Genomic DNA, 24,172 nt, shown 5'->3' on the forward strand with positions numbered 1-24,172 from the left:
CCCCACTGGCTGAGTGTGTGTGGGGTGTGTGTGTGTGTGTGTGTGTGTGTGTGTGTGTGTGTGTGTGCCCTTGATCCATCTGTCTACCTTTCTTTACCCAGTCCCTGCCCCAGGTCTACCATTCTTCTGCTTCCTCATCTTCCTAACCCTCAAATACCAGGGTCTCAACTAGCTGGTGAAACCCAACTGTCTTTAGGAAGTCTCGCTTCGTCAGGAGCCTGCGCACGGACCCCTGTGGCCAAGGCTGACTTCCTCCCACAGGGTCTGGGCGGGGCAGGCAGGAAGGGGCCATGACTGGCCCTGTTAGCCACCCACCAGAGCAGCAGCTGAGCTAGCAAGACAAGCAGCTGAGCCACCTTCTTCCCCCCCCCCCCCCCCCGCCCAGGGTTTCAGAATGGACCTGTGCCGTGCAGGTAAGCCAATGGGGTCCAGCCATGGGCCTCGGCATTTCCTCCTACAGAAGAGGGAAGCAGAGGCAGCCTTGCAGGGCCCTGCCTGAAAGGCATGAGAGTAAAACTGGTTTTAACCTGTCCCAGACATCAAACTCTGTGTGCAGAGGCAGGCACCACAGGGCTGGGCTCCTGGTCCCCAATCTCACAGGGATCTGTGGGGTCGCTGACCTCCTGGGTTCTGCTCTAGCTACGGGATGGATGGTGACAAATGGGTTGAAGGATAAGACAGGAGGACATGGACTGGGGGGGGCAGGTATTAGGAGGCCTCAGGAGAACACAGCTGAGCACAGCTGAGTTCTTGGGAGTTCAGGCAGAGGGAAGGGCCTCTGTAAGGTGGCTGGGAAGAATGACCTCTGATGGAGACAGATCCCACTAGTGGGAGAGCCCTACAGCACTTTTCTGCTCTTGGGGTCTGGTGGCATCGGGTGGAGGCTGGGGACATTGCCTGAAAGAGTAAACTGAACAGCGAGACCCTGCTGCAATAAGCCTCATTTACTCAGTAGCCAGGGTGGTGGGCCTGAGGGACAGAGAAGAAGGAAGCTGCAAAACTGATACAGGAGGGACAGGCTGGGGTGGTCCTCAGGGAGGAGAAAGCAGGGCTGTGAGGGGAGCCATGTCCCTGGACCCTGAGTCTTAGAAAGTTCTCCTGGAGCTCTAGGCTCTGAGGGCCAGCAGCAGCTGTCGCGTCTCCAGGTCTATAGGACTGGTCCAGAGTGATGCCTTTCTCCAAATGAAACCTACCCCTGAGCAGCCTGGTCCCACCCACTGGCCCTGGACACTATACCTCACTCAGGATCCCAGGAACACAGAGAGCTATCAGGCTTGCTTGCCTTTCTTTCTCTCCTTCCTTCCTCCTTTCCTTCCTTCCTTCTTTCTTTTTTTTTTCTTTCTTATTTCTTTTTTAGGTATTGGAGACAGGGTTTCTCTGTGTAGCTCTGGCTGTCCTGAAACTCACTTTGTAGACCAGGCTGGCCTTGAACTCACAGGGATCCACCTGCCTCTGCCTCCCCAGTGCTGGGATAAAAAGTGTATGTCACCACGCCCGGCTCCATCAGGCTCTTTCAACAGCCATTCCTTTATAGACTGGACATGGGAGGCTGTGAGGGGACATGATATAAGGGAAGTCCATGGCTCTGGCACAAAGGATCTCCTCAGTATAACCTCTCCCTTGTCTCTCTGGGGTTTTGGGGGAGGGAGAAAGAGTGAGCTAAGTCCTAAGGAGAAGGAGTGAGTAGACTGAAGATCAAGGCCAACATGAAGGCAAAAGGAGTCCAGGTGCTGGGCAGGCCCCGCCCCAGGCCACTCAGGAGCACAAGGGAAGGACAGACTCCACTCACCGTTTGGTACACTACTCACTGGGGTCCCGACATTGGGGTCCTAGGAAGTGCACACTTGGAGCAGATAAGGAAACTGAGGCTCCCAGAGGGGAGTTGAGGGGGAGGACTGACTCCCTTGGTACAGGTCATAACGCCAATAAACAACCAGCAAGAAGAGCCTAGAAGAAAGGGTCCACCTGGGGCAGGGGCCATGAAAGGCTGGGTGTACCCCAGGCCAGCCTGGGATAGATGGATGGACAACAGCCAATGTGACAATCTGTGGGAGGTTTGGGGTCTCCATGGACGGGTTTGTCTTTTTGTTCGTTCATTCATTTTACAAATAGCCCCGTGGTGTGTGTGCTTCAAAATGCAGGGGCTGAAGGGGAGCTGACATTCCCAGGTGCTGGGTGGAGGGGCCAGGGAACTCTGCACCTCACCTGGCCACACCCGCATCTGACACAAATAGGGAGGATAAGAGAAGGGGCTGGGGAATTTCTGGAGGAGGCAGCTGGGAGATCATTCTGTTACCTGGGTCCTACAGAAGAAGCCCGTGGTGGCAGGGGACTCCCCTCAGATTCCTTGTCTGTGAATGGCTGACCTTTTGTCCTCCTGGCCTGCCTCTGAGAATGTAGAAATCTGCCCTGCAGGTGCCAGCACTGGGTCTCTCCCTGCGACAGGCCTCAGTTTCCTTGTGATGGTTATGGATGGTCATGGTGGCAAAGGCTCTCTCAAGATGTTTCCTGCTCCTGCTCCTGCTATGGGGCTGTAATATAGAGAAGCATGCCAGGCCCTTCCCCCAGGGCCTGCGAGAAGGTGAGCCCTGAGCACAAGCAAGCCCTGCCTGTGGCGGAGGGCATGAGGTGGGTGAGCTAAAACCAGAGGCACTGGCAGAGAGAGGAAGCTGTCCTCCATTTGCTACTTCTTCTACCTAAAGCCCCCTCAAGGGCCCCCTCCCTGTGTGCCCAGTGGTACCCCCTCTACTAGGAAAGGGGAAGTGGAACCAGCTGTCCTGGAAGCAGGGCCGCAGACACTAAAAATAAGACAGGAAAGAGGAAGGGCAAGGGGGAAGTAGTGAGGGGCTGGGGTGGCGGCTGTGGGGCAGTGGGCAGTAGGCACTCATTGGCCTGAGACTGGAGCACAGAAGGCAGAGCGGGCAGGGGTGAGGGGTAACGGGAGGCTGGGGGTCACTATGAGAGGATCAGATGCTCTTGTTACTGTGGTATGTCTGGACGTTTCCAGTGTTTGTACTGCGTCAAAACAGCCTCCCCCAGGACCCCAGCTGGTTCCTGAAAGCCACCCTCTGTGGGTCACCTCAGAGGTGGCTTCTGTCTGGCAGTGTCTGAATTAGCCTCTGAGCAGAGAATCCTGGATGTGGAATGGGGAGGAAACGTCTGCTTTTTGATAAGCAGCTAATGAAGTCAGAGGGTTCTTATGGCCCTTAGGAATCATGCTGGGGCATTGGGCCAGGGATGATGGAGCCGTCTCATGGGTCCAGGGACACCTGGACAGCCAAAACCCACTGGAGACTGGGGTTGGGAAGAAGGGACAGTGTTCTCAGAGGGTTCCCAAATACTCTGCCACCACAGAGCCTGAGAACAGCCCGAGAGGAGAAGGGCCTGGCCACAGCTCACCGCCCCTGCGCTGTCCACTCCCCTGGGAACCCTATTTCCTTGGATCTACTTCCAGCCACTCCAGTGCCTCAGTTTCTCCACACATCCATCGATTTGTAGGGTTAAGGGAAGGCTAGCTGCAGGCATCTTCTTCCTGTATTGTCATCATGTTCACACTGCAGTGGGCGGGCGACACAGGGTCAGAACACCCAGGCTTGTGGGTTTTACAAGGTACTAGGAGGGTCGTAGGCTCCGGCCCCAGGTGGGTGGGAGGTGAATTCCAGCTCTACCACCATCCAGCCGAGGGAGGCATGAACCCCCTGAATCTCTCTGAACCTCTCTGAACCCTAAGAGTACCACATACAGCGGGAAGTTAGAAATGCCCTCTTCAGAGCTGTAAGGACTGAGACAGGAGGAGTAGGGCACTCCTCAATGGAGGAGGAGGCATGGGGAGTACTCAGTGCCAGCAAGCACAGGGAGGCAGAGGAGCTTCCACTTGAGCAAGGTGCTGGTTCCCTCAGGTGTCCAGGAGCTTGCATTTTAATGAGACTTACGTCACACGCCTCTCTGGCCCCCTCGGAACAGGATCTGTACCCCTGAAGGGACAAAAAGAAAGTCCTACTGAGCCAACCGGCCAGCACTCCTGCTTAAAGAGCCCTGCAACCAGCTGCGTGCATGACAGGGAGGGGCAATGGGTGTCCTAGAGGGGCCACCCAAGTAGGGGACCTTCTCTGCTGCATCCCCATAAGGCTGCTGCATTCTATAGCAGGCCCCGGTGGTGACAAGGTTGGGGACAAGCAGGTCCCACTGTACACAGCCTTTGCCAAGAAAAGGTTCTTGGCTTTGAATGGTCCCGTGATGTTTGAAAGCCCTCAGGCAGAAGTGCAGTGTCTGTCTGAACCTGTGTGGACTCCAGCCAACGTGAATGAATAGCTGGGCTGGGCCCAGTGGTGGGGAATCTGTCTCGCCTGTTCAAAGCCTTTGGTTCTATCCTTAGCAACACAAAAATAAAAATAAAGAACTGGCTAGTCTTTGCTAAAGCAAAGGTTCCAGTCCAAAGACCTTCCAGAGAAATCAGTGCCAGTATCTGTGGCTGGCTGGTTAGACACTGATGGTGGTAGCTGGCAGAGCTAGGAAGGAGTCCAGTTTCTTGCCATGCCCTATGGTTACTTCCTTCGCTGTGCCAGAGCCAAGGTGGCCCCGTAGGAGGCTGGTGAGTCAGCTGACCCGGTCATTAGTAGCGTGTTTCGTGCCCCTCCTGAATGCCTGCCTGTCGGTGACCCCTACAACTCTGTGCCCACCATCCTTCTGCCCACCCTCGTCTCCTCCCAACCTGTGCCCTCGTCTCCTCCCAACCTGTGCCCCATATCTTTCCACTCTTGGCCTCCTCAGCTAGTCACAGCCACAGCTACCAAGAGCTCAAGGGCACCCTTTCTTCCTGAACCACAGGAAGTGGTGAGCCAGATGACCTGCGCAGGGCCTCCACTGTGGTCTTTCTGGGAAGGCTTGAAGTGTCTTAGATACCTACATTGTTAGCTGTAGTTAGCTTTTGAGTGTTTGTTTGTTTGTTTGTTTTGGGGGATTGTTGTTATTGAGACTGCACCTTATTATACAGCCCCGACTGGCATAAAATTTGTAATCCTCTTGCCTCAGACTCCCAAATGCTAGGATTACAAGCGTGAGCTACCGTGCATGGCTCTGTGGTGGTTCTGACTAGAGTGTACCAGGTGGAATGAGTGAGCCACGTCCCGGTGGGGGAGTCAGTGTCACACTAGCTCCAGCACCGTGGGTCTCACTTTGTTTCAGGGACCGATGGGATAGCATGGGATGGGGAGCCAGTCCGATCCAGGGTCCCAGACTTCAGCGGCTTCATCCCTTTGCAAATTTTCCTCCCTTCTATGAGCTACAGTGTCTGAGAGCATGGACTGATGAGGTGCCAACCTCCCCCCGCCCCCCGGCCCCAAATTCTGTTTCTCCTTCCTGCAAAGTCAGGACAACAGGATCATCCTAGTAAAGCTCATTTTCCAGCTTCCCTTGCAGCTACGTACGGTCAGGTGACCCCCACAATGGCCACAGGAAATATCTCTCCAGGGAGTAAAAGGAATTATGATGGAGACGTGGGGCTACCCTGGAGAGGGATGTCCAAGAATGCTTCTCGGTGGTGGCATCCAGTCAGGCTCAGTGGTATCAGCAAGTGCCACACTAGCTCCTGCACCACGGGCCTCACTTTGTTTCAGGGGTCTCCCCAGGAGGATCCCTGGGGTGCAGAACCAAGCAAGCCTCCTTTCTCTCCAGATCCAGCTGAGCTCAGCAGTGGGGAGGCCAAGGAGCTACAGCAGATCAAATGGCACAGGAAGCAACTACTGGAAGACATCCAGGTGTGTGCACATGCGTGCTGACACAGAGCCGCATACATTCACACTCAACACACGTGATCTCCTTCAGACCCACACATTCACACGCACAGACCCCCACACATGCCTACCCACAAACCCACACATGCTTACACTGACACACACACACTCATACTAATCACTAAACTACACACATTCACGAGACAGCACTCAATCCCGTCGAATCTTCCGCTGTCCTGACCAAATGCTCAGAAAGCCAGCCAGACCTTGTCTTCTCCTCCCCAAAGCCCCAGGCACCAGCTCCACCTCTGCCCTCCCCCAGATTTAGGGGACCCCCAATCCCAGGCCCCTGACTCCTCTTAACCCACCCCCAGGTCCCAGAGCCCCTCACCCCAGCTCCAGACCCCAGCCTTAATCTCACCTCAGAAATAGAAAGTGGCCTGAAACTGCCAGGCACTGTCCATACCAGCTCAGTTGCTAGGCCCAGCGCAGACCAGGTGCAAGCCCTTGCCTCCTCCCTCATGTACCCTTTGGACAAGGCCACACCTACCCTGGGCTCAGCTCCTGTGAGCCCACCGGTTTCCTAGACAATCATGTGATTATCGCTTAGCCTCAGAGACAGGGCTCCATTCCGAAACCTGTTTCCTCTTCCTTCCCTTCCACTGAGAGGCCTGTTCAGTCCAGGCCTTGGGGTACCCATAGCACCTGGACAAGTGACAGAGAAGGTGTGGTGCTGGGACAAGAGTTGGGGTCCATTCCCTAGGGGGCCATGGAGAGCCATGGAGAGCCATGGAGGATTTCTGCACAGGGGACAGCAGCACCACGATTCTATGGGGAAACTGTCGGCCAGGCCGAGTGCTGGCCTGTTGGTGGGAGGAGAGGGCAGGAGACTTCCTGGCTGCACAGGGGGCGGGGAGGGGGGGAGAAGCAAGCTGGAAATAGGGTCAGGCTTGTGCACAGGGACTCCCACCCCCTGAGAGGAGGGCAGGTGGAGAAACAAGGCTCCTGCTTTCGAGATAAAAAGGCAGGCACGGGAAGGGAGGATCTGAGAAGACTGAGGGAAGAGCCCAAGCCGTGGGGACATCCCGACCTCCAGGCTGACCCCTGTATGTGTGTCCGCAGAAACTGAAGGATGAAATTGCAGACGTGTTTGCCCAAATGGACTGCTTCGAGAGCACTGAGGAGAGGTGAGGGGCCTGGGCTGTGGGAAGACAATGCCTGAGGAACAGCTCACTCTCTGTGTGCTGTGGATGGTGCTAGGACCCACGGAGATGCCCACAGCCCCATCCGCACTGTCTAGACTACCCACTCCTCATTGGCTCCCACGCAACCACCATGGCCTCAACCCCTGCACTCCACCTCTTCACAGCAGCACCTGCTGGAACCAGACCAGCAAAAACCAAAAACAAATAAACAACAAAAAACAAAAACAAATAAAAAATCCTGACCCTGGATGAGGGTAAGAAAAGTCTGGTAACCAGAAGCCTGGCCTGGAATAGGCTCCGCTGGCCCACCTTACTCCTCACAAGGGAAAGGCTCCTGCTGGCTCTTTGCCCTAGGACTAGGCCTTCTTTCTGGGCCTCAGTTTCCCCATTTGCATAAAAGGAGAAGGTTGGGTTCCCACACAATCTCCCAGGCCCTCGATACTTGATATTGTAAGACAACAAAATGACGTTTCAGCTACACATGGGGGGGGGGGGAATCTCGTAATGTTGTGAGTGAGGTTTCCTTTGTGTTGGGTGGCATTCACAGCTCTCCTGGGCCAACTGCAGCCACACGGAGCCAGCAGGCTGTGCACGCTCGCTAGAACTCTGGGGCACTGAACTAGAAGTATACGTGGCTTGCCAGGAGCCGCCTCTGAAAACTGTTTCACCAGCATCTCAATCACTCCCATGTATGCAAATGAACACACACATGTCCTGGTGGTTCTTGCAGAAGAGGAAACTGAGGCCTGGGGAGGGGGGAGGATGGAGGGACTCACCTTTAGAGGCTTGGCCCAAGAGTAAATAGAGCAAGACTTACGCTCAGGAGCAGCCTCTGGGGCCCAAGCCCTCAGTAGCCCCATCATGCCCCGTTATCCCCCACCCCCACCCCAGTGAGTTCTCCTGGGTTCCTGAGAGGCCCAGAGTTCCGTGTTCAGCTTGCAGCCCCCACCCCCTCGATACCCTCCACTTCGTTCTTGCTCTCCCAGGTGGTCCAGACACAGGGCCTGGGGCTACACGTTGACTTTCCTGAGAAAGGCCGCCCTGAGGGTTGGTGGGGGACACAGTGGAGTCCTGAGCCACCATGCTGATATGCCTCTGTTCACAGCCGGATGGCGCAGAAAGAGAAGGAGATGTGTATCGGGAGGAAGAAATTCAACATGGACCCTGACAAGGTATACCACCCAGAGGAGGGGACATCTGGGTGGCCACAGGAGGGGGACATGGGCCTCACCAAGGTACACAGCAGAGCTAGGGGAGAAGGCCTCCTTCCGGGCAGCTTTGCACCTGACCCTACAACCCCCCCCCCAACAGAGGAAAAAGCTGAGGCCCCTCAGGGACCAAGCCTTGGGGACCATAGCTGGCCTCTGTCCACAACATAATACCACAGCCCAGAGACAGGAAGGCTGCGAGGTCCTCCCCTTGCACCGACCCCCTTTCTTTTCTGGCCACATGCCCTCCTCTGAAATGGGGTTGGAGCAATGAGGCCCTTAGACCCTCTGCCCCCGACGTGGCCTCTGAGCCCGGGCTGCCAAAGCCCGTTCTGTAGCTTGGCAGCCCTTGGCCTCAAAGCCAGCCAGCAGCCCTTCACTCCGCCAGGTGGCCACAGGCTCCCTCACCATCGGGGACAGCCACAGGAGGAAGCCACATGCTGACCACACTAGGGCAAGGGTCCAGGCAGCCGCACGGAATGCCGAGCCCTGGCTGAGACGACCTCAGCCACGTCCAGCCACAGGCCCTGGACCACTGAGCCTCTTGCCTGCCCTCCTACAAACATGCACACGTTTCCAGCACATCCTCAGTCTAGCCCAGGACGCCAGAGACCAATCCCTGACCTCCGCACCTCAGAGGGGTGACACTTTGTGCCTGGGCAGCTGGCTTCAGGATGACAGGAGGTGGGGTACACATTCCCCCCCCTTAACTAGAGAAAGGCAGTGAAGGCCATTGCCCTGGAAGCTGGCTACCTCAAAGGTGGGGTTTTGTATAACCTCCTCCCCTTTTGATTTAGCTGGTTTGTGTGCCTTGTACACAATGGGCAGAGATTGCTCGCATGATGGAATAAACTATTTCAAATAACACCGAGCTTCGGGGGAACAAAAGGCAAGGCTGAATCACCGAGTATTAGAACTGTGACTGCCGGCGGCCAGGGAAGGGTGTAGCCTAAGCATGCCAGGCTGAGGGCGGGGGAGGGGACGACCCCAGGAAGTACCTGGCATGAGCACGCTTCATTTAGCTCCCTTAGCACACCTCCAGAGATGGGGAGCTCACCACCTCTCAAAGTCGGCTTGAAAGCATCACCCCAGAACAGGCTGCGCAGAGCCCCAACACCAGGCGTCCCTCCTCCTCCCCTCCCCCACCCGGGGGGGAACTATGGGGTACGCTCATGGACTCTGTATCACCTCCAGGGTATCCAGTATCTCGTTGAGCACAATCTGCTGACCTCCAACGTCCAGGACATAGCTCAGTTCCTGTACAAGGGCGACGGCCTCAGCAAGACAGCCATTGGCACCTACTTGGGGGAAAAGTAAGAGGACCCCAGACAGGAAGTGGGAGGTGGGGATGTGGGGGTGGGCGTGCTGATCAGGGTGGAGGGGGCTTGGAAAGCCATCATGGAAGCTCAGGGAGTCACACTCCCTGAGGGAGGCGGCTGACAGGCTCCTGACCTGTGAGCTGGGGAGAGGGAGGAAGTCAAGAGGCCTGCTCCTCCTGATGCTGATGAGGAAACGTGCATGGGCTTGGGTAGGGTCATCAGGCAGGAAGTGACCAAGGAAGAACTTAACTCAGGGCCCCAAAGGTCGAAACCCAGAGCTCATGGCCCCTTGCTGGCGTGCGTGTGTGTGTGTGTGTGTGTGTGTGTATGTGTGTGTGTGTGTGTGTGTGTAGACAGAGGTGTTCCCACCATGTAACTGGGCCAGGAAGGATGCCATCTTCTCCCTCCCTTCCTCTCTAGAAGGTGGGCCTGGCAAATTGTCAAACGTACCCTCTTGCCCCTGTCTCCTCCCAGGGACCCCATCAACTTGCAGGTCCTGCAGGCCTTTGTGGACTGCCACGAGTTTGCCAACCTCAACCTGGTCCAGGCCCTCAGGTGAGTGGTGCCGGCAGGGAACACGGTGGGGGTGAGGAGGGTGTGGCTCCCATCCAGGGAAGGACGCTTGAGTGAGAGGAGCACAGCCCTGAAGAGCTGAGGCAGGAGACTTCCGGGCTTGGAAGCCTGCCGCCACCTCTCCTTGACCCGCCACCATTAACAGGCCTGTGATACTTGCAGTTGCTCATCCTCCTGGCCATCTGAGGGCACTAGCACCGTGTTCTAGCACTTTCTAGGCTAGTAAGGGTTGACTTTAGTCCCGCACCCAGCTTTGTGTAGAACGCGGTGGCTGTGGCTTGTGATGCCTGATTCCAATACTCCTCATCGCCACTTGTGTTTCCACATCCATGGGCGCAGTGTGGTGCCCGAGTTAGTGGCACACACCCCATAATGTCCTCCCCAAACCCCCAGCTCTGCCCCATTCCCTGTGTGACCCAGAGCAAGGCACAAATAAGAAAACTCAAAGCCGGGCACGGCGTTTCACACCTGTAAGTCACGGCACTCGGAAGTCTGAGGCAGGAAGATTGCTGTGAGCTCCAGGTCAGCTTGGGCTACAAAGTGAGTTCCAGGCTAACCTGGGCTACCCTCTCTTAAAAACAAAACAATACAAAAAGGGAAGGAAGGTTCCCTGAGTCTCTGTTTCCTCCTCTATAATATGGGAATCAGTACCAAGTCTGGAGAGCAGAAGGAAGGACTTGTAACCTGCCATAACCGTTCTCACGTGTGTCAGCTTTAAGACTTAACTGAAACTTCATGTCACTTAGGGAGTCTTGAAGTTGCTGCTGGGAAGACCTGGAAGTCAGCTCCCAAGAGGGGCATATTTGATCTGGGCTTTGAAGGATGAGTAGGAGTTTGCAAGGCAGAGAAGGAAAAGGCCACTACCATCCCAGCAGTTTGGGCTTCCTGGAGGAAGGGCTTAAGAATCACTCCTCTCCATTTTTTTTCCTTCCTTCCTTCCTTCCTTCCTTCCTTCCTTCCTTCCTTCCTTCCTTCCTTCCTGTCTTCTTTCTGCCTTTCCTTCTTTTTTTCCTTAAACTCACTCAATAAACTTTGGCCGAGCAGGTTTTAAGTGACCTGTGGAGACAAGAGGACTTAGCTGACACTAAGGCACAGGCTTCCAGAACTGGGGGAAGCTTGGATCCCAGGACAGGGAAGAAGGCCCATCCAGGAGATCCAATGCCCGGGGTCCCACGTCCAGAGCCTGTCCCTCAGTTCTGGCATTCTGGAAAGTAGCACAACTCCACATCTGCCCACACTCTTGGTACCTTCGCACCTGAATCCACCCACCCCACGTCGGGGCCTAGAGGAGGTCACCGGTGGTTCCCACGAGTGGGGCCACCGAGCATCCCGCCTGCTTCACTGCCCTCGGCCCCGTCCCCCTAGGCAGTTTCTCTGGAGCTTCCGGCTGCCGGGAGAGGCCCAGAAGATCGACCGCATGATGGAGGCCTTCGCTGCCCGCTACTGCCTCTGTAACCCCGGTGTCTTCCGATCCACAGGTGATGGTCTCCTCGGGGGTAGGGAACAGGGAAAAACAGAACAGCGTGTGAGGGTTCGGGGACGGCGTCTCAGAAGATGCACGGTCTGAGTGAGGTTTTGAAGGATGAGTAGGAGTTCTCTAGGAAGTTATAAGGGGAAAACACTTTAACATCTCTAGTTAGACAAAGGTCCCACTACGTGTAACACCCTGAGAAGGGCAGACAAGGGCCAAAGGGCTGAGTCACCCATCTCCAAAGGTAACCAAACAGTGAGACAGGGACAGGACAAGGGGAGAGGAGCCAATGTATCACAAGCCAAGCTTGTGAGGGGGTCCCTGTGTTCCGGCGCTCTACACGTGCAAGGCCTTTGGACCCTCTTGTCAGCATCATCAAATCCCCACATCAGTCTCTAAATGCAGGAGCCAGGGTCAGACAGGAAGCAACTTGTCCCTGGTCAGACAACTCCCCCTCTGCTGCACACAGGACAGAAGAGAGCCTTTGCCATGCTTGGCCACAACCTGTGGACCGGCATTTGCTTGCCTGTCAGTTTCTACACACTTAAAACACAGGGCCAGGGCAGGAAGCATATAAGTAGCGTGTTCACCTGGGACCCCCAGAACCCAGAACAGTGCAGAGCTCAATAAACGCTGGTAGGAGGCTGGCGGTGGGGGTATATACCTATAATATCAGCACTAGGGAGGCTGAGGTGGGAAGATCGCTGCCCATTCACGGCCAACCTGGGTTTAGCTTGAGACCCTGCCTCAGTCAATCCAGTCAGTCAGTCGAGGCAGCATAGAAGGGACTTGAATCAGCCAAGCTTGGGCCAGGGCCACAGTTACGGGAGGGAGAATGATCACTTCCTACACCATCAGCCTCTGGGAGTCCCACGTGCAAGCTGAAGGTCAAGGGGTTGGAACCGGCCCCCTCAGGTTCTGGATCCTGGGGGGAGGCCCAGAACGGCAGCCACACCCCTAAGCCTGGGCACGGCTCTGCACAATGCAGCAGGCTGCTGGCAGCAGGGGCAGCAGCAGAGGCGGCCAGGTTACCAAGCAGCCTAGAACAAACTACCAACTAACAGGGCAGCTAACAATGAGCTCCAGTTCCCAGGAGGCAGAGAACAGAGTGGGCGGGCCTGGGAGGGCTGCAGCTGATGGCAAGCAGGATCTGAAAGGGAAGGAGGGCACCACCGGGAGGGGAGGGGGGCAGAGCAGCAGCTGAAGTCTGCAAAGTGGGAGGAGGGGATGCTGGGCCTTGATTTATGTGCCAAGCTCAGCCTGGGCCTGGGGCGGGGTGGACTTTCTGGGCCTTGCCAGGACTGGGACGGAGGAGGGGACAGTGACCTGGGCCAGGACTTGTGACCAGTGCCAGGTTCCACAGACACCTGCTACGTGCTGTCCTTCTCTGTCATCATGCTCAACACTGGCTTGCACAACCCCAACGTCCGGGACAGACCGCCCTTCGAGCGCTTTGTGTCCATGAATCGAGGCATCAACAATGGCAGTGACCTTCCGGAGGAGCAGCTTCGGGTGAGCGCGCCACCTCCTTACTGGTCCTCTGGGAGTTCCACTTCTCTGAGATACAGCAGAGGCAGAGGGCACGAGGGCCAGTCATTATGGTGAGGCGGGCCTTCTTAATCCTCAGCCTGGCCTCATCTTGACAAGGATGCCTTCGGGTGGACCTTGGGGTATCCTTCAGACTTAGATTTTGGGGAACCCTGGCCAGCCACTATTCACTCACGCTTCCTCCAAATGGTAACGTTAGGCCTAGAATGTGGCTCAAAGGCCTTCACAGGCCATAAGGTCCCCAATAAAAGGGGACGGCACCTCCTAAAGCTCAGAATCCCAGCTTCTCTGCAAGCCAGAGGGGAGAGAAATGCTTGGCTGGGGTCTTCAGAGGGAGAGAGCCAGTCTCCCACAAGTCCTCCTAGCTCTACAGCAAGGCTAGTCCTGAGCCTCTTGTCCCCTTGTCCCCACACTGCTCCCCCACCACACCGCACCAAAACCTGTTCTTGGCACATGGACAGAGGGAAGACTCCACACAGGCTGTGTGGAAGAAATCTGCCCTTGAATGACACCCACACTCAGCCCCCAGAGCTCCCTGACGTCACCCATGCTGACTGTGGAAGCTTTATTTAAGAGAGGTGTGCTGATACCACGGTGGGAGAGGACAGGAAAAGGTGTCACCCCAGAAACCTGGCCGGGGCGGGTGACCTCCAGGCTGGACTTTTGACAGCTGGTAAAGGCTCTTCCAGGAGAGGCAGAGCAAGGGCATCCCAGAAGGAGAAAGCAGGGTTTAGCTGAGAAGGAGTCAGCATCCAGTGTGCCGCCTAGCTATGGGGTAGACGTGAGCAGGGCGTCTGGGTGCTGGAGGCCAGCCTCGGGAAGACTCAGAACCAGACGGTTGCAAACACAGGGGTTCGGATGTGTGCCCTGGTGAGAAACGGTCATACAGTTCAATGATGAGAGGGACCCGGTACTCGAGCCCCAACCCAGGGTGAGTCAGCAGAGGACACAGCCCCCAGATCAGAGCCTGGGCTGATTCTGAGCCCCTCGGAGCTGCTCACTGCATCCCCTCAGGCCACAGAACATGGCTCCAGCACAGCCACTCTACCATCCTGTAAAGAACGCTCCAGAGCCAGCTGGAACTCTAGTAGGGCCCCATCTCCCTCGGGTACCCGCTGGGTGGCTGTGGGTGGCTCACTGGGGTTCAGTCCACCACTCCCTCCTAGAGTGGGGGTGACCAGCCTGCCTGTGTGCAGTTTGTAAACTGCTTGGGGAGGGGTCTTCCCGGTTCACAACCCAGGCTTAAAGGCGGCTCGTGTCGCCAGAAAGAGTCATTAAGAACATGCCGGGGTGCAGCTGGCGCAGTGCTTACCAAGCATGCCCAGGGCTCTGGGACCAGTCCCCAGCACTGCATAACCCTGGCATTGTAAAACACACACACACACACACACACACACACACACACACACACACACACACACACGGTCCCAGCACTCAGGAGGTGGAGGCAGGAGGAACAGGAGTTCAAAGGCATTCTTATCTACAGAGCAAGTCTGAGGCTAGCTGAGGCTGGACAAGATGCTATTTCAAAACCAAAAAAAAAAAAAAAAAAAAAAAAGCAAAAACACAGAACAAAACCAATCGTGCTTAGGGGTAGAAGCAACGTGCCTCACAGGAGGCCCTGACCCACCCCACCCCCCACCCCGTCTTCCACTCAGAGAGGCCTCCTCTGTAGCATTCCTTCCTCATGTCCGCAGGCTGGAACTTGCTTGCAGGGGACCTAGTCTGTCCCAGAGCCCTGGGAGGGGTCGGGTACCCTGGTCAGCAGCGCAGAGCCAGGCAAAGAGCAGGGCGGACGAGAGCCGCTGGTGGCCTGTTTCTTCAGCCCGCAGCTGGACTCTGGAGCCCCTCCAGCAGTGGTTAGCAGAGCTCACAGGCAGTGGTCACCAAATGCCAATCTTCCCCAGCTAAATCCCAGAGCACCCGGGCCTGCTCTGAGAGCCACCCCAGGTTTTTCACAGGCAGCCGGGTCCTCTCGCCTTCTCCCTGGCCTCATTTTAATATTTTCAAAGCAAGGACCCAGTGTCCCATTGCCTCTTTGCAGAAGTGAGTTCTCCCTGGACCACTGTTGCTGGGGAAGCCACAAAATGCTTTCTAAGTACACCAAGAGACAGAAGAAAAATTGACACAGATATGTGCCCCAAGGGAGGTCACCCCCCCCCCCAAGGTCACACAGCCCTGCAGGATGTGCTTGTGGGAAAGACAGGCAGGCCAGTACTTAAAAGGTTCTAGGTGCAGAGGAAGGGGCTGGACACAGGGGCGGGAGATGAATGCCAGCTCCTCCCCGGGCCAGTCTTCAGGCCTCTGTCAGAGCCAGCAATGTCCTAGGCATGTTGTCATTGTGTACCCCCTATCCCCAAGGTCAAGCTAAGGTCACAGGGTGGTCAGGCTTCATGTTTGTGATGGGAGAGTCCCAGCTTAAGCTGCGGCTGACTCCTGAGCTCCGCCCTTCGCAGAGACTAGAAGATGAGATTTCGGGGAGAGGGGACTTGAGCATGCTACCCCACCTCCCCACGCTGTCACCGTTGAGAAACTGAGTTCAGAGGGCACCCAATGTGGTCTCGGGGCTCTTGTGTCCTGGAATAAAGAACCGGAAGAGGGACACATGGGTAGTGACAGGAATAGAGTTTGTTAAGGGTCTTTTTGAGAATGGAGGTGAGTGAGAGGAACATCTGAGAGGCAGAAGCTGCAGGCCGCTGGTCCTCGGCCTTGGGGTCTGTCACATAGCAACCCTCTCTGGCATTGGGAAATGGAGGTTCTCCTCCGGTGTGCTCTATCCCTTCCAGGCGGCCACAGTACACAAGTGAAGGGCGGGGGGGCAGCTTGCAGGACTTGGTGCTCTCCCTCCAAAGAACGGCACCGGTGTCATGGGTTTGGCAGCAAGCGCCTTCCCACACTCACCCATCTTGCTTGTCCATCGTATGTAAATCCTGACACCCCTTTCTTGACGCCTTACTGCCATACCAGCTGGGAGAATCACAAGCGGCATCACTAGAAAGGACAGGGATGGGGCTGGAGAGGTGGCTCAGAGGTTTAGGAGCACTGGCTGCTCTCCCGGAGGACCCAGGTTCAATTCCCAGAACCGACATGGCAGCTCACAACTACCTGTAATTTCAGTCCCAGGGGGCCCAACACCCTCACATCAACATACATACCGGGAAAACACCGGGGCACATGAAGTAAGGTGGCCTGAGGGGCTGCATGTCACGGCTACCCGCCCTGCATGCTGGCTATGGCAGAGATGCCCAAGTAGGGCCAGCCTCTCCTGGAAAACTAAACTCCCGGAATTAAGTCCCACTGACTGGCTGGGGTCATGGGTCTCTGTCTAAATTGTGCATAGGACGAAAGGCTCTAAACAATCAAATGGGGGTCACTGTCCCTTCCTGGAAGCTGAGGATGGAGGGAAGAGCCCAGCTCACTGAACAACCTAGACAGAATAGAGAGAAGGGATTCCGGGCACAGGCCCACAGAGCTACAGAGACACTCAGCGTCCTGAGAGGTCTCTGTGCAGTGGTTAGTTTGGCGACAGGGGCTTCAGGGTGTTTTCAAGACACAGGAAGCGTGGGTGTGCTGTGCTGTCTCTGTGAGGTAGGTGACACACGCTCCTACGATGAGGGCGGAAACTTCCAAGCCCCCTGTGGGTTTAGCAGAGGCTGAGGCTCCGTCTACCACCCCACAGCCTCCTCGGGCCTCCCTAATACTTATTGGAGCTGAAAGCTCAGCTACCGGAGGGCCTCCCTGTCCCCAAACACTCATTCCACCAGGCAGGCCACCTGGGGATTCCCAAGGCAAAACCTGCCACCTCCACCTCCATGCACCCCTACCCCCAACCGACCAAAAGAAGTCACCACTTTTCTCTCGCCCCCCACACCAGTGAGGTTGGGAGGGGATGTAAATGTTCCCTTGGAGGATGTTCTGGCCCCACCTCTATAAGCCTCAGGAAAACCAACTTCAGGGCTGCAGCCGGTGGGGGACCCCTGGACAAAGAACAGGATGTCAGTAATAGGGAGGAAGTGGCAAGAGGTGTGAAATCACTCATTACAATACTGGGGAAACGGCACCGCAAAGCCAGTTGCTCTGACAGGTAATGGCCGCACAGTGCCTTCTGGCTTTAACAAGCAGGAGCATGTTAGAAAGTTAAAGGTCCAATCCCACTGCTGGGGGAACCCAGTGGCCCACTGGAGATTCAAAACACTCAGGTGGGTCTCCAACCACACCTAAGGGAGGAGCGATCTCAGCCGTGGCTTGCATTCCTCCAGGGCCGTGACTTGCATATTTAAACAGCTTTTCACCAGAAAGTCATCCATGGAGGACCGAAGTCAGCTCTTGGGGGACCTTTTACATCTCAATCGCCATAATGGCAGCCCATCCTAGACAGACACTGTGCTTAGCACCCTAGCTGAGGACCCCTCCTGCTGGACCTCTGAGCCCAGAGCAGTCAATCCCCTCCTCCCCAAGACCTCCTCTAGCCTCACTCCAGAATGCGTTGTCTAGAAGGTTCTCTGTCCACCTAAAGCAGAAGAGGGGCATCTCCCATCATGGGCGCTACTCCAGCTGCTGGGCGTCTGTGTCCCCAGGGGTGAACCTAAGGCACCCATCACTCTTCCCTGGGGCAACACAGGGGACAGAACACAGGGTCTGGGTGTGGCCAGTGCAAAAGGAGAGCCCCAGTCAGTCGCCTGAGGGGATGGAAGGGTTTCACAAGAATGGCCCAGGCGTGGGCTGGCCTGCCAAAGGCCACCCAGGCCCCAAACTCAGAGGACTGAATCCAGTCTTTTCCCCCTCTCGGGCAGAACCTGTTCGATAGCATCAAGAGTGAGCCCTTCTCCATTCCCGAGGATGATGGTGGTGATCTAACGCACACCTTCTTTAACCCTGACCGTGAAGGCTGGCTACTCAAGCTGGGTGAGACCCCTTGCACGAACTCGTACTAACTTGCACGAGTGTGGCGCACGTGCACACACACACACACACACACACACACACACACACACACACTTCAGGAGTGGACCTGCACAGCCCTGGTTCTCCTAACCTCCAATCCAGCAGTCTTCTTACCCTCTCTGTCCTTCCTCTCATCCACCCACTCATCCATCCATCTACCCACCCATTGTCCTATTTATCCGTTCATCTTTCTATTCATCCGTCCACCTAGCCACTCATCTGTCCTTCCATCTGTTCATCTATCCACCTACCTTCGCCTCCACTCATTCATCCATCCACTCATGCATCCATCTGTCTATTTACCCACCTACCCATCTATCTATTCACACACTCCTTTATCCATCCTCCCACCTGCCCATCATCTAGTCATCCATCTACCCTTCCACCAACTCATCCATTTTCTTATCCACCCATTCATATATCCACCCATCCATATATGCATAAAGACATATCCCCTTCTGTCCATCCATCTTGGGGATGCAGGGGGAGACAGAGGCTCCATGGACTGTTTCTCTCCCAGAAGGGTGGAGAGAAGAGTCAGGCAGAGCTCCTCTGTTCAGGGCAACAGAACGTGAGGTACTGGTCCTTGAACAGCCCAACCTTTGGGTGGTCATTCTCAGGAAGTCAAGACTCAGCAAGGTTAGGGCAAATTTCTCAAGACCACACAGCCGGCAAGTGCCATATGTAGGGCAGCGGAGGGCTGGGTGTCCCTGAAGCAGGGGGGCAGAGAAAAGATGTAACTCAGACAAAGCCATGGATGGGGTGTGGACCAGTGGGTGCTCCAATGGTTGAGAGAAGCAGCCAGCCCTGCCTCCTCCAGGAACACTCCCAGGGGCCTCCCCAGCATGGCCAGCCAGGTAGGCCCTGTGGTCTTCCAGGGCAACTGAAGAAAAATGCCTCATCTTGGCGGAAGCACCTCAGCCAGGCAGCCTCCATCACTTACAGTGTGCTTAGACCATAGCAGACTCACCTATGTTCTAAAAGCCCGCCATGCCTTCTGTCTGTCACCAAACCCCAGTCCCCCTTCCCACGGCAGAGGGGCATCAGAGCCTCACGGGGGAGTCTCCCTTCAACACCAGTTTTTGCATGGCCTACTTTCTCCCAGCCTTGGTCTCCTCATCTGTAAAATGGGGTTGTCAGTGGCCCTCCCCGTCTTGAATGGCCACAAGGATCGACTTTCTCATTTTCTCCCACACCTGATCAATCAAAGCTAGAATGCTGGATTAGCTACTCTTCTCAGTGACAAAATACCTATCGAAAGCAGCTCAAGGAAGGGAAGAAGGGTGCGTTCGGCTCTGGGGGAAGAGCTCCTTAGGCAGGAGCCTGGGGCAGCAGGTCGCATTGTGCCCACAGTCAGAAAGCAGAGAGCAATGAAGGTCTAAGCTCAACTCACTCCTTTTTCAGTGCAGAACTCCAGTCTCAGGGACGGTGCTGCTCTCCGTCTTGGTTAACGCAGTCTGGAAACCTCCTCACAGACATGCGTGGTCTGGAATCCAGATGATTCTAGACGCTGTTGACTTGACAGTCAGTCAAGACAGACCCAAACACGTACAGCAAGCACGGGTCTGGGTGTGGGCTCAGGTCAGGGCCAGGGGGCAGTGGCCAGGAAGGGCAGGGAATACTACTACTGTCCCTCTATCTAATCCCTGGGATCCCAGTGTGAGGAAGTGGGGTGACGGGAGCTGCTAACAAGGCTTGGGGAACAGAGAACTTGTACAAGGCTCCACGGCTCTCCCATGGCGGAACTTGGTGACCCGGGAGGAGGAAGGCTGACCCACCCCACTTTCGGCCTCTTGCAGGGGGCCGCGTGAAGACGTGGAAGCGGCGCTGGTTCATCCTCACTGACAACTGCCTTTACTACTTTGAGTTCACCACTGTGAGTGCGTGGGGAGGTGGGAACGGGACATGCCCAGCTACAACTGGCCCCTCCAACCACTGCCACTTCGAGAGAGTGTGGAGGAGGAGGGAAGTGTGGAGGAAGAGAGTTTTCAATGTCACTCCAGCCACTGAGGGGCTGGGCAAGGCAGAGCCCTGACTTAAAGTTGGGTTTCCTGAGCTGGGACTATAGATCAGTGTTAGAGCATAGGCTTAACACCTGTGAGGAGGCCCTGGCCAATTTCTAGCACACACTCACAAAAACTATTAAAACAAAATTTGTTCAAAGACAGATGGATTTCCTAAAGACTTGGGGCATGGGAGTGCACACCTATAATTTTCAGCACTGAGGCAGGAGGAGCCTAACATGTTTAAGGTCAGCCTGGGCTATACAACAAGATCCTTCCTCAGGAAAAAAAAAAAAAAAAAAAAAAAAAAAACATAAAAGTGGGAGGAGGCCAGAGAGGCAGCTCTGCAGTTAAGAGCAGCTGCTTTTCCAGAGGACCAGGGTTCAACTCCCAGCACCTACATGGTGGCTCACAACTGTCTGTACTGCCAGTTTTGGGGGGCCATCTAATGTCCTCTACTGGTCCTGTGGGCACTGAACATATACGGTACACTTGCATGCATTCGGGCAAAACACCCCTACACATGAAATCAAATGAAGAAAAAAACGTCTTTTCATTCACGTCTCCCACATCCCAACCAAGGCTCCAGTGCTGCGGCCCCTGTGGCTGGGCAGTTTGGAGAGACAGTCTGGGAGGCCCCAAGCTCATTTCCTGCTCTTGACTTTGCTTCCTTAGGACAAGGAGCCTCGGGGAATCATCCCACTGGAGAACCTCTCCGTGCAGAAGGTGGAGGACCCCAAAAAGCCGGTGAGAGTCCAGCTGGGGGCTCCTAGCATGGCAGAGGGCCGGGGCCTATGTGGGACCCCTCCACAAGGCCTGGCCACTCTGTAGGGTCTCCCCTGAAGCTTTGGACACAGGATGGTCCGTGTCTTTGAAAGAGAAAGCCTAAATGCAGGGTGTGGTGCCGCATGCCTGGAATCCCAGCACTCTGGGAGGCAGAGGCAGGCAGATCTCTCTGAGTTTGAGGCCAGCCCGGCCTACCAAGTAAGTCCAGGCTATCTAAGGCTACACAAAGAAACCCTGTCTCAAAAAGAAAGAAAGAAAGAAAGAAGGAAGGAAGGAAGGAAGGAAGGAAGGAAGGAAGGAAGGAAGGAAGGAAGGAAGGAAGGAGCAAGTCTGGGTCATCTTGTGGCACCGACTCTAGCACTAACTGGGGAACTAAATCACAGCAGTTTTCTGAGCCTTGGTTCCCTTATCTGTTACATGGTATTTTTAGGGATCCTGGTCCGTAGTAGGTGTTTCTTTTTCTTTCCCCCTGAGCTGTTTGGGACAGGCATTCTGTAGCAGTGCTGCTCTTGCTTCTGTGACACCCCCCCCCCGATCCCCTCACCCTCACCTGGCACTGCCCACAGTTCTGCCTGGAGCTGTACAACCCCAGCTGCCGGGGCCAGAAGATAAAGGCGTGCAAGACGGATGGGGACGGCAAAGTGGTGGAGGGAAAACATCAGTCCTACCGAATCTCAGCAGCCAATGCAGAAGAGCGGGATCAGTGGATCGAGGCCATCCGGTGAGGGGCAGCGGGGACACCGGGCACCTCCTGTTACCTTCCTACGGCTTTGGGGTCTTCTTTCCTTGTCTGTAAAGGAGTGAACTCCAGGTCTCCATGCCAAGTCCAGGGAACACAAAGGGTCAGTGGGAGGTTCCCAGCACTTGGCGCTTGCAAGGAGCTCAGCCAACAAGTAGGGGGCGGGGGAGGGGACACTGCACGACAGACATGGGCTAGTGGGAGACCTGTCGGCTAGAAGGCATGAGTGGCCACTGGACAAGGACTGTGTCCTGGGAACCTGAAGAATCAAAGAGGCCCAGAGATGACAGAGCCTTGCCCACCGCCACACAGCAGTGAGGGGCCCAGCTGGCTCCACCTCCAGCTCTCTCTTGCTTCTCCTGGTTCTCGAATGGGCATGGAAAGGAGCCTGGGAGTCTCTGCTGGGTTCTCCCCTCCTAACCTGAGGCTTTGAGTCCTCGCGGGGCCCGCCTATGGGATGAGGCTGCCAGGGCGGACTTTCCGACATCCGTCCCTGGCCTATCCCATGAGCCACGCACCCTAAACCACAAGCCCGGAAGTCCTGCCCTCCAGCAAGCCCTGAAGTCTCGTTTCCTCCCCTACCCCTAGGGCCAGTATGACCCGAGTCCCCTTCTATGACCTGTTGTCTGCCCGGAAGAAGAAGATTGTCAGCAAGCAGTGAGCTTACGGAAGGCGGCGCTGGCAACCCCGTAGGACCTGTGGTACCTGGAGACACATCCTCACCCGCTGTGCCTGCTCACAAACTTGCCCCTCCCCATCACTGGAACTGGCTGTGGGAAACATGGAACCTCAGAGAGCACAGAGCTCACGGGGAGCCCCTGGTACCAGCGCTGCCTGCCAGGAAGAACCTCTGAAGCTCTGTCCTGGACTTGCTGTGGCTGAGGAGGAGCCAGCCCATAGCCTATCCTGGCCCACCTTCTCCCTCCCCAGCAGGAGGCTTCCAGCTCTGGACTTTCCTTCGCTTAGACTGGGCCGGGGCCTCCCTGCCAGCGCCAGGTATCAGCAAACACTCACCTTGGAGCCCGAAGCTGCAGACACGCCCCTCTGCTGAATCACAGCCCTCCCCTGGGTCTTAACAAAAATGCATAGTTCGGACAGGAAACATGTCGGCCCAGCGGACTCTGGCTTGGCTTCCTGGGAGAGCTGGGAAACCAGACAGACAGACTGAGCTGGAAGATTCTGAGGTACTGCCAGCACCATTCCTAAGGGCGTTGGCGTGAGAAGATGAGCAAAGGGGACACTCTCAAGGCTGTACCTGTGGCTGGTAGGTTGACCTGCTGCTCGGAAAAATGGGAGAGGAGAATGCTTCAGGCTGTGCCCACCAGGAGGGCTGCTTGGAGGCTACAGAGAGCCAGCTGGTAGCCTAGGACTCACGCTCGGACAGACTCTCACAGATGGCACGTTAGGGGCTGCGGAAGGGGCGCCTGTTCCCGCCTCCCGCCACAGCAAGACCACCTGAGCAATAGGTTCCAGTGCGCCCGCCTGTAAAATGGGAATAGCTAAGTACATATGAAATGCGTAGGCCAGTAGGCCCAGCAAGAAGGTCTAATGGGTAAAATCACGTGCCACCAAGCCTGGGGATCCCAGTTAGATCCCAAGGACACACACAGCAGGTTGCTGTGACCCCGGGGGAGGTCCCACGTGGAGGAGGCTTTTCCCTCAGAGCGCTTGTATCCCCTCTCCTGCCTGGGGAGCCCCCAGGGGGAAATTCCTCAGCAAAGCAGCAAGAAAAAGGGCTCCCCGGGCCCTGTGCGAGCCTGGGCCCTGAGCAAGAGAAGGTGGCTATGCTGCCCTCATCCTCCCTCAGGACCCCACAAGTATACATGTCCCCCGGGGTCAGGAAGAACAGTGTGGTAGGGGGGATGGGACTCCTGTTTCTGGGAGCTGGGGCACAAGTGGACAGAGCCCCTGCTGGACCAAGTTGAGGATTTGGTTGTGAGCTGAGCCCACCTCAGCTGCACCCATTCGGGGGTAAGGGACCCTAAAGTCTTCCTCTGCCTCTGGCATGTGTTTGTGTGCACAAAGGCTGTCCGTCCTTTGTCCCCTCCCCTCTCTCACCCTCGGCTTCTTCCCCAGCACCAAGGTGGTGGGGGGCATCCATTTATTTCCTGTTGTAACACTTAGAAGCAAGAATAAAGCTCACGATCCAACTCACGGACAGCAAGCTATCCTTCTGTGATTGTATCGCCATCCCTGACCCCTCATCCCTTTCCCAGAACCAGGGAGAGGAACTCTGGTGGTGGTGGGGATTGCCACACTGGATGGACATTCCCCAGGAGCTGATTATCACAGTGGGCTTCCTTGGGGCAGGGGTAGGGGCTCAGCTGAGTTGGTTCTGCTATACCCAGGGAAAGACAGAATTTTCCAGGAGTCAGAGCGATCTACAGATAGAACGGCTGACATGGAAGATAGGTAGATTCCACTGCCTCTGGGGGATGTAAGCCCAGGCTGGCTCAGGGACCTGTGAAGGGCAGGACTGTGTAACCTTTGCTAACTGTCTTCCCACAGATGTTTGTAAAGCGCCCCAGCTGTGCCAGGCCCTGCTCCAGGCACTGCCACCTGGCCACCTGGCCACCTGGCCCCATGGTCCAGTGTCCCCTCTTGTCTCCCTCATCCAGCCCCATCCCACCATCAGGGCTCTCCT

At 56.0% G+C, this 24,172-nt stretch overlaps 1 protein-coding gene across 1 annotated transcript; it reads left to right on the top strand.

Moving 5' to 3' along the window:
• Positions 1–376: 376 nt before the first annotated feature.
• On the top strand, positions 377–23,686 carry Cyth4 (cytohesin 4). The gene is made up of 13 exons (XM_055603028.1): positions 377–413; positions 5,674–5,756; positions 6,855–6,919; positions 8,043–8,109; positions 9,340–9,458; positions 9,939–10,019; positions 11,403–11,515; positions 12,872–13,020; positions 17,850–17,961; positions 19,800–19,876; positions 20,679–20,750; positions 21,356–21,510; positions 22,117–23,686. The coding sequence occupies exons 1-13, from the start codon at positions 395–397 to the stop codon at positions 22,187–22,189; spliced, it is 1,185 nt and encodes a 394-aa protein (XP_055459003.1). The 5' UTR covers positions 377–394; the 3' UTR covers positions 22,190–23,686.
• The last annotated feature ends 486 nt before the right edge of the window (positions 23,687–24,172 follow it).

The sequence above is a fragment of the Psammomys obesus genome, unplaced genomic scaffold (genome assembly GCF_907164565.1).
Source record: "Psammomys obesus unplaced genomic scaffold, mPsaObe1.curated_primary_1811, whole genome shotgun sequence".
NCBI classification, from domain to species: Eukaryota; Metazoa; Chordata; class Mammalia; order Rodentia; family Muridae; genus Psammomys; species Psammomys obesus.

Coding starts and splice junctions, on each gene's coding strand:
- Cyth4 (XM_055603028.1), top strand. Junction 10,020..11,402: donor AACCTGGTCCAGGCCCTCAG/GTGAGTGGTGCC, acceptor CCGTCCCCCTAG/GCAGTTTCTCTGGAGCTTCC. Junction 13,021..17,849: donor TTCCGGAGGAGCAGCTTCGG/GTGAGCGCGCCA, acceptor CCTCTCGGGCAG/AACCTGTTCGATAGCATCAA.